The 9488-nt window shown below is 49.6% G+C and overlaps 1 protein-coding gene across 1 annotated transcript; it reads right to left on the reverse strand.

The window, feature by feature from the left end:
• Nucleotides 1-1420: 1420 nt before the first annotated feature.
• On the reverse strand, nucleotides 1421-1930 carry LOC137834303 (uncharacterized). The gene has a single exon (XM_068642362.1). The coding sequence runs from the start codon at nucleotides 1928-1930 to the stop codon at nucleotides 1421-1423; it is 510 nt and encodes a 169-aa protein (XP_068498463.1).
• Nucleotides 1931-9488: the final 7558 nt, after the last annotated feature.

Raw genomic sequence — 9488 nt, forward strand, 5'->3', positions numbered from 1 at the left:
CCTTTTGAATTCTGTATCATGTCCAAAAGATGTTGGAGTTGCTCTGGATTGATAGCTTTAAAAATTTTCTCATTGACAGCGTCATTGAATATGTGTTTTCCTCTCTCGTTCTCATGATCTCTATCTTCTTCAGTAGTGTCTGCATTGTAGTTGACTCTATGCTTCATCCATGGTGGGTATTCGTGCTTCGAGTAGCACTCGTCTGCGGTGTGATTCATTTTGTGACAAAAGGAACATTGTTTTCCATATCCTTTTTGATGAGAATCAACTAAAGGTGGCTTTTTATAATGAAGAACAAGATCATTCGCCTTCACATTTAAAGTTTTTCTTGTTAATCTTTGCAAAAGATAAAGCCCAAGCCCAAGCCCAAGAAGGCCAAAGCCCACAAAAGCCCAAAGTCCATCCCATGAAGGGCAAGGCCAAGTATTAAATAAATATTGTTTAGAAAGGTGCTTAGAGGGAAACATTAGAAACCTCTATTGTTAAAGCATCTTTTAGTCTTTAGTTAGGAGTCTTAGGGGGGGTGTGTTAGTAGATAGGTGTAGGAGTAGAAAAGGAGGTGCCAAAGTGAAGGAAGAGGTCACACCTTCCTCATGCTTTGTTTTAGGCGCAAATTCTAGAAGCTTTTTGGGAGGGAGTTTTTGAATTTGTGTAGCTTATATTTCAGCACCTTAGGCTATAAATAGAGGTGCTCTCTTTGTATTTTTCAGAATTGAATGAGAGTAAAGAAACTATACTCAATTTTTGAGTGAGCATTGGACAGCTTTTGAGCCTTCTTCTCTAGTCTTATCTTGAAGGATCCATAGTGTCCTCAAGTGGCGGCAGCACACTCATCTAGGAGAAACCATCCTTCTAGTGGCGTGATCACTCACCTTCTCTTCCATCTCCATAAGCTTTTCTCTTCTCCTTTCTTCCTACTCTTTCAATTGTTCATGTTTAGCTTGTGTTCTTGAGTTTTGGTTTGGTTATTTTTCATTTTCCAGCAGCTGTTCTTATTCTTTTCTGTTTTGGTTCGGTGCATTTTAATTTCCAGCACTTCTAATTCAGTTTGCTTATCTTTTGTTCCATTTTGTTCGGTTCAATTTGACTATAATTGGAACTTCCATATGAGTTTGGAATTGGTGCTAGTTTTTGGAGAGTTCTTGACTTAGAACAATGATCCAATTCTAAGAAAAAGTGCCTAACTATTGTCCAACTCAAGTTGATTCCTAAGAAGGTCAAGAACCTTTCTCTATGTGCCTATTGGAATCACATCACTTTTCCTCTTCCTTTTCCGTAGTTGCGCCTGCCTTGTCCATAGTTACTGGTTTTACTGATTTTTTGATGTTGTTGATCGATACTGTTTGCTAGAATCTTTGTATCCATTCCTATACTTTCACTCAAGTGCCTTTCTTGTTGCAGAACAAAAGAGAAAACTTTGTTAATACCCTGGCAGAGGTTCTGTTAGCAAGATTTGTGTTTTGACAGCATTGTAAGCTTCTCCCAAACCCTTCAAGAAACTCATAATGCACTCTGAATCCATGTATCCTGCCATGATTTTCATCATATTGTAGCTACATTTCGTTTTACAAGAGCAGCTCGGTAATGGCCTTAAAGAATCTGATTCTTCCCACAAGATTTGGGAGTCAGTATAATACTCTATTATGCTTCTTTCTCCCTGCTTAATAGAATTTATTTCTTGCAAAAGATCAGATAAACGCAAATGGTTGCTTTTTGAGAACCTTTCTTTGAGATCTTCCCACAGTTCCTTCGCATTATCAATGTAAATGATGCTTTGTTCAATTTGTGTTGAGATGTTGCGTGTGATCCATGAGATAACCATAACGTTGCATCTCTCCCATGCTTCGTCTTGGCTCTCACCGCGTGATGGCTCAGGAATATCCCCGTTGACAAACTTGAATTTATTTTTTGAAAGTAGAGCGCGTTTCATCGCCCTACTCCATGAGTGGTAATTTGAACCATCTAACAGCGAAGTTACAAAGACAATACCTGGATTTTCCCCAAAGTGTAGATAATACGTGTACCGTCCTGGTAGTCGGAAGTGATGACATGGCACCCAGCTACAGTGTAGGCGTGTTGACAAGGCTCCAGGTTGACAGAAAGGGAGGAAGTCGGGGGCTCGTGAAGTCGCCAGTTGTTAAGTTGGCGTGTTCCGATCTTCAGCATACCAGGCGATCGCCCAGTAGAAGGTGAAGTCGCCAGATGTAAACTCAGGCGACCAAGCGATTTGAGATCGCCAGAGCAAGCACATCGCCGGAGATGAAGGTGAAGCAGATTATGAAGGCGGCCGGCGAGACCACAGGGAAGGTGTACGAAGGCACCCTAACTCGCCAGTTCCAGTAGAGATCGCACTCCCAAGTTAGCTATGCACTGGGCAGTACCATGCATAAATAACTTAGCCAAAAAGAGAGTCAGAAGCAGCGCCCAAGTCAAGGAGGCTCCAGATGATGGCACGTGTACGACTGGATGCGAGCCACGTGTCGAAGTCTGTAACTGCCAGGAGAGAGAAAGTAACCAGGTATATAAGAGTTCTCAACGAACTTTTTGAGGTACGCACGTTCAGATTACACTCTTTACGCTTGCGAGTTCTAGAGCTTACTGTGAGAGAGAACATTGCACGGTTCCTTGAGATTTCTTGAGTGTTCTTGCTCTTAGTATTTGGTGGTTCGGTCACTGACTTGGGCGTTGGAGTGCGATCGGGCGGCGCCGCTCTGTTCTTTTGCAGGTTCTTGAGGTAGATCTCGAGGAAGGACGGAGGTTTGAAGCGGTGCACACGTCGATCCTTTGACGAGGCAGTTTCCAGCGTTCTGGTCAACAGGCAGGATCATCAGGCGCCCACCGTGGGGCCGTGTAAAACTTGCTCCCATCCACAGCGTGAGTTCTTGGAGGTTTTCGAAGTTTTCTGTGTGGTTGTGTGCTGGTGCAACCATCGTTCGCTGTTTGCTTGAGATTTGTCCAGTGAATTCGCGTTTCATACCGCTCGTTTGGGTTTTTGATCGGTGAAGTGAGGTTTTCCTGCTGTTTACGTGTGATTTGTTCAGTGGAGCTGAGTTCTTTCGCTCGTTTGGTTATCCGCGCGAACAGCGGTGGTTTCTGGTGGAGTTGCAGGTTTCTTTGGAGGTTCGCGGTGCTCTTGAGTTTCTTGAAGAGTTTTGCGCAGTTTTTTCCGATTGATCGCTGAATCGATCGTAGCTGAAGTAAGTGTTGTTCGCTGCATTCCGTGATTCGCCAAGTTTCATGAGAAAAATGAGAAGCAATCGTTCAAGTCCGGTTGCGCCCGTCGCTGCTGAAGGCGCTGCCGCCATGACCATGGCGCAGATGGCAGAGATGATGCGTTCGTTGCAGGCCACTGTGGAAGCCTCGCGTATGGAACAGGCGAGAATGCATGAGGACCTAGTCGCCTCTCGCGCCAGGAATGAGGAGCTTAGCAAGGTAACTGAGGAGCTGCGTCAAGCTCTTCAGGAGCAACAAGGGCGTTCTACTGCTGAAGAGGTTGCGCCGTCGTCGCCACCTCGTGTTTTTCCTATGCCTTTTGTTCAGGCGATTACAGACACGCCTATTCCTACAAGCGTGGTTCCGGTTAAGGTTGTTTTCACCGGCGTGGAGGATCCTGAGGCTCATCTCACCACGTTCCATACGCAGATGATGCTGTCAGGGGGATCAGACGCCGTGTATTGCAAGATGTTCGTGAGCACGCTCCAGGGAACGGCGCTGGAATGGTTTGTGAGCCTGCCTAACGGTCACATAACCAGTTTCCAACAGTTCTCGAAGATTTTCGTCGAGCAGTACATTGTGAATAAGGCACCGCCCAGGGTGTCTTATGATTTGTTTGATATAAGGCAATATCAGGGAGAGTCCCTCAGAGACTACCTGAATCGCTTTGGGGCGCAGATGGTCAGATCGCCGGCCAAAGATGAAGAAATGCTGGTCTATGCATTCAAGAAGGGCGTGTTGCCGGGACCATTCTGCGAGGCGTTGATCAGGGCGCACCCCGCCACGTTTGCTGAGGTTAGGCGACTTGCGGTGGCCCACATCGCCGACGAGAGCGAGGTCGCCGAGAAGAGAGGAAGCGTGGCTCCCGCTAGGCCACGCGCCCAGACCAGGATCCAGCCACAGAGGGTGCTGGAGACAGCGGCGGCCAGGAGGGATCAGAGGACTCGCCATCCTTATGATCCAAGGAAGAACAAGGGTAGGGGCCAAGGACGCCAGCAACCAGCACGCCGGGAATACAATCGCCCGCCTAAGCACAAGTTTGTCATGGGATTGGCGGATCTGATCGCCATTCCCAACATATCCGATAGGTTGAAGGCGCCAGAAAAGGTGGGCGACAAAGTGCTGGGACCAAAGCCAGACGCCTGGTGTGAGTTTCACCAGGGCTTTGGCCATACAGTGGACTCGTGCTTAGCATTAGGATACCAGCTCGACGATCTGGTTAAGAGCGGGTTCCTAAACGACTATTTGTTGGATAGGAGGACGGGGGGCGCGTCGAGCTCCCAACCAGCAGGTGCTGAGGCTCAGCAGCACGAGATGCCTACGCACGGAGAAATCCACACCATCGCCGGGGGTTTCTCAGGAGGTGGATGCACCGCATCACAGAGGAAGAAGTACGCAAGGTCTGTGATGACGGTGGATATGTTTGAAGACCACTCGCCAGAAGTGGATATTACATTCACCAAGCAAGATCTCCGGGATGTTGTGCCTCATGACAACGATCCCATAGTAATTTCGTTGATAACAGCAGGAAGAAAGGTCCAAAGGGTGCTGGTGGACCAAGGAAGCTCGGCATACGTGATGTTCTGGCCGACTTTCACGCAGTTGGAACTGCCCCTTGACCAGCTGAGGCCCTATGGAGGGTGTTTGTATGGTTTCGAAGGTGACCAGGTGGAGGTCAGGGGGTACATAGAATTGAGGACAACGTTTACAGACGTGGCGGGTTCAAGAACGGAGAAAATTAAATATCTGGTTGTAAACGCTCCTTCAGCGTACAACATCCTGTTGGGAAGACCCACGCTCAACAGGATAGGTGCCATACCATCGACCCGGCACATGAAGGTGAAGTTGCCGTCCATGGAGGGGGTGGTCATCACCATCAAATCCGATCAGAAGGAAGCAAAGAAGTGCTATGAGAATAGCCTGAAAAACAAGAGATCGGTGAGTTACGTAACAACCACCCCGCCTCCAGGTGTGAAACCCAGATCGACAGTAGCAGAAGAGATCGCCGGAAGGGACGTGGAGATGGTGGACGCTGAGTTGGGGGAGGGGAACGCGGGTCTGGAGGAGGAAGAGGCAAGGAATCGCCCTGAGGAAGCGAGAGAGCTGGGAATCGCCAGGGCGGTGATTGCCAGGGAAACCAGATCAAAACCTGTCGAGCAGTGGCTCGAGAGAGAAATCGGGGGAAAGATCTTCAAGCTGGGAAGATCCCTGGAGGTTGAGCTCCAGGACCAGATCGCCAAGGTGATTGAGCGGCATCTGGACGCGTTCGCATGGTTCGCTTCGGACATGCCCGGGATCGACCCCGACTTCTTGTGCCATCATCTGGCGATGGACAACTTGGTGAGACCAGTGCGACAAAGAAGAAGAAAGTTCAACGAAGAGAGGAGGCGGGCGATCAGGGACGAAACACAGAAACTCCTCGCTGCAGGCCACATCAGGGAAGTTCAGTACCCTGAATGGTTGGCAAATGTCGTGCTGGTGAAGAAGAGTAACGGGAAATGGCGCATGTGCGTCGATTTCACTGACCTGAACAAAGCTTGCCCAAAGGATTCGTATCCTTTACCGAGCATAGACGCCCTGGTAGATAGCGCTGCAGGGTGTAAGTTGCTAAGCTTCCTGGATGCCTTCTCGGGGTATAATCAGATCAAGATGCATCCCATGGATGAAGAGAAGACAGCCTTCATGACGGAGAGATCGTGCTATTGCTATAAGGTGATGCCGTTTGGGCTGAAGAACGCGGGGGCCACGTACCAGAGGCTGACGAATCGAGTACTTGCACCGATGCTGGGAAGGAACGTGCAAGCGTACGTCGATGACATGGTCGTGACCTTGCCGGAAAAGAGCAAGCACGTTGCAGACTTGGAGGAATTGTTCACGACGATCGCCAAGTTCAGATTAAAGCTTAATCCAGAGAAATGCATTTTCGGCGTGGAGGCTGGAAAGTTTTTGGGTTTCCTCCTGACTGAAAGAGGCATAGAGGCCAACCCTGATAAGTGTGCCGCCATCCTGGCGATGAGGAGCCCAGCTACGGTGAATGAGGTTCAACAGCTAACAGGTCGGATGGCAGCCCTGTCTCGCTTTGTGTCAGCTAGCGGAGAAAAGGGCCATCCCTATTTTCAGTGCCTGAGGCGCAATAATAAGTTTGTTTGGACGAAGGAGTACGAGGAAGCCTTCGTCAAGCTGAAGGAGTATCTGGCGAGCCCGCCGGTTTTGTGCAAACCGCTGGTGGGAACCCCTCTCAGGTTGTATTTTGCTGTAACTGAGAGGGCGGTGAGTGCGGTGCTCGCCCAGGATCAAGATCAGGCTCAGAAGCCTATTTCTTTTGTGAGTAAGGTGTTGCAGGGCCCCGAGACGAGATATCAGGCCCTGGAAAAGGCTGCGCTGGCTGTGGTATTTTCGGCAAGGAGGTTGCGCCACTATTTCCATAGCTTCACCATCCTGGTGATGACTGACCTGCCCATCCAGAAGGTCTTGAAGAAGCCTGACGTTGCAGGAAGGATGGTGAAGTGGGCAGTAGAATTGTCAGAGTTTGATATTAAGTATGAGCCTCGAGGCCCGATCAAGGGGCAAATCTTCGCGGATTTCGTGGTCGAGCTCTCATCTGAGGCGACGCGAGTTGAAGGGGACGACTTCCGTTGGGTACTCTCGGTGGATGGATCCTCAAACCAGCAGGGTAGCGGTGCTGGAGTCATTTTGGAAGGACCCAACGGCGTGCTGATTGAACAATCTTTGAGATTTGCTTTCAAAGCCAGCAACAATCAAGCAGAATATGAGGCGCTGATCGCCGGGATTTTGCTGGCCAAGGAGATGGGAGCCAGGGTGTTAATGGCTAAGAGTGACTCGCTGTTAGTCACAGGGCAAGTAACAGGTGAGTTCCAGGCTAAAGATCCACAAATGGCGGCTTACTTGGAGTATGTGCAGGAATTGAAGAGTTCCTTTGCCTCCTTTGAAGTAGTGCATGTGCCCGGAGAGCAGAATGCCCGAGCTGACTTGCTAGCTAAGCTCGCCAGCTCAGGCAAGGGGGGTAGGCAGAGGACGGTGATTCAAGAAACTCTGAAGACGCCGAGAGCATTTGTGGCAGATCATCTGGTTCTTCAGGTAAGCAAGTCGACGGAGAAAGCAGCGAGAAGTCATAAGTCCTTGACGCAGGAAACGTTGAGATCGCCGAGAATTAGAGCATGTCGAGGAGAGAAGGTGAACATGACACAGGTCTACGCGATCCATGAGCCAGACACCTGGATAACACAGTACAAGCGATGCCTGGCAGATGGCCTCCTCCCACTGGATCCGATAGAGGCTAGGAAGGTAAAGAAGAATTCTAGCAAGTACACATTGATTGATGGCAATCTGTACAGGTTTGGGTTCACTCACCCACTTCTGGAATGCGTACATGGCGAGAAGTGCACGAGAATCATGGCAGAGCTCCACGAAGGTATATGCGGAAGCCACGTAGGGGGTCGAGCTCTGGCCGCAAGGACTCTCCGTGCAGGGTATTATTGGCCATCGATGAGAGAAGACTGCAAGAAGTATGCCCAATGTTGCAAACAATGCCAACAGCACGCCGATTGGCACAAGGCGCCTCCCGAAGAGTTGAAGTCGATCTACAGCCCTTGGCCGTTTCATACTTGGGGAATCGACATCCTGGGACCTTTCCCGCTGGCGATCAGGCAGATGAAGTACTTGGTGGTGGCGATTGAGTATTTCACCAAGTGGATCGAAGCAGAGCCAGTGGCCCAGATCACCGCACACAAGATTGAAGGTTTCGTGTGGAAGAATATTGTGTGCTGGTTTGGAGTGCCCAAGCGCCTGGTGTCAGACAATGGGACTCAGTTTGCAAGCCACTTGTTGAAGAAGCTGTGCGAAGGGGTGGGAATTCAACAAGTGTTTGCATCCGTCGAGCACCCTCAGACGAATGGCCAGGTGGAGTCAGCTAATCGGGTGTTGCTGAGAGGTTTGAAGAGAAGATTAGAGAAAGCCAAAGGAAGCTGGGCTGAGGAGGTACCCCGTATAGTCTGGGCGTACCACACCACTGAGCAGTCAGGAACCCATGAGACCCCGTTCAGCTTGGTCTATGGGTGTGATGTGATGATTCCAGTAGAAATCCAGGAGAGCTCGCCGAGATTCCAGAACTTTGTAAAGGAAGACTCGAATGAAGAGAGAAGGTTGAACCTGGATCTACTGGATGAAGTCAGGGAAGAGGCGAGGTTGAAGGCCGAAGCAGTGAAGAGAAGGGTTGAACGAAGATACAACTCGAAGGTGATGCCAAGACAGTTTAGAGAAGGCGACCTGGTGATGAGGAAAGCCCACCAGTACGAGATGGAGAATAAACTGTCGCCCAAGTGGATAGGGCCGTTCAGAATAACCGAGGCGCTCGGGAACGGCGCCTACCGCTTAGAGACATTGGAGGGAGGGGCGATTCCTCGCACTTGGAACGCCACGCACCTGAAGTTGTATTACAGTTAAGAAGCCTTGTAAGTAAAGACAAACGCGAAGTTATATTACAATGTCTCTGTTAAAACAGTTTGAAGGGGGCACTCTTTTTTCCCTAAGGAGGGTTTTTAATGAGGCCACCCAATAAAGAGAAGTTTTCAAAGTACAAGTTGTTTTAGATTGCGTGCCTGTTGTTTTCAGAAAGTTTTGAGGAAAGACCTTGTCACTTGTATGTGGCTTAAGGCAAGTTAAAGATATGTTGCATGCTTTCTAAAAGGTTTTAAGTCCTCATCGTCTTTCGGCGATCGGAGGCACCAGTTAAAAGTTTTAAGTCCTCATCGTCTTTCGGCGATTGGAGGCACAAGTTAAAGTTAAAGTCCTCATCGTCTTGCGGCGATCGGAGGCACCAGCTAAAAGACCTCAACGCCCTCGCGCGTTCTGAGGCGAGTTAAAGACCTCCTCGCCGTCGAGCGAGTGCAGGCGAGGAAGAGCGAAAAGTCCTCAGTGTTTCTGGGGGCGAGGAGATGTAACCCCTGGGGCAATGTAGAGGTACCAGCGAAAAGTCCTCAGTGTTTCTGGGGGCGAGGAGATGTAACCCCTGGGACAATGTAGAGGCACCAGCGAAAAGTCCTCAGTGTTTCTGGGGGCGAGGAGATGTAACCCCTGGGGCAATGTAGAGGCACCAGCGAAAAGTCCTCAGTGTTTCTGGGGGCGAGGAGATGTAACCGCTGGGGCAATGTAGAGGCACCAGTGAAAAGTCCTCAGTGTTTCTGGGGGCGAGAAGATGTAACCCCCGGGGCAATGTAGAGGCAAGTAAAAGACCTTCTCGCCTATGAGCGAGTTTA

This window comes from Phaseolus vulgaris, chromosome 5, assembly GCF_051622355.1.
Source record: "Phaseolus vulgaris cultivar YP4 chromosome 5, ASM5162235v1, whole genome shotgun sequence".
In the NCBI taxonomy this organism is placed as follows: Eukaryota; Viridiplantae; Streptophyta; class Magnoliopsida; order Fabales; family Fabaceae; genus Phaseolus; species Phaseolus vulgaris.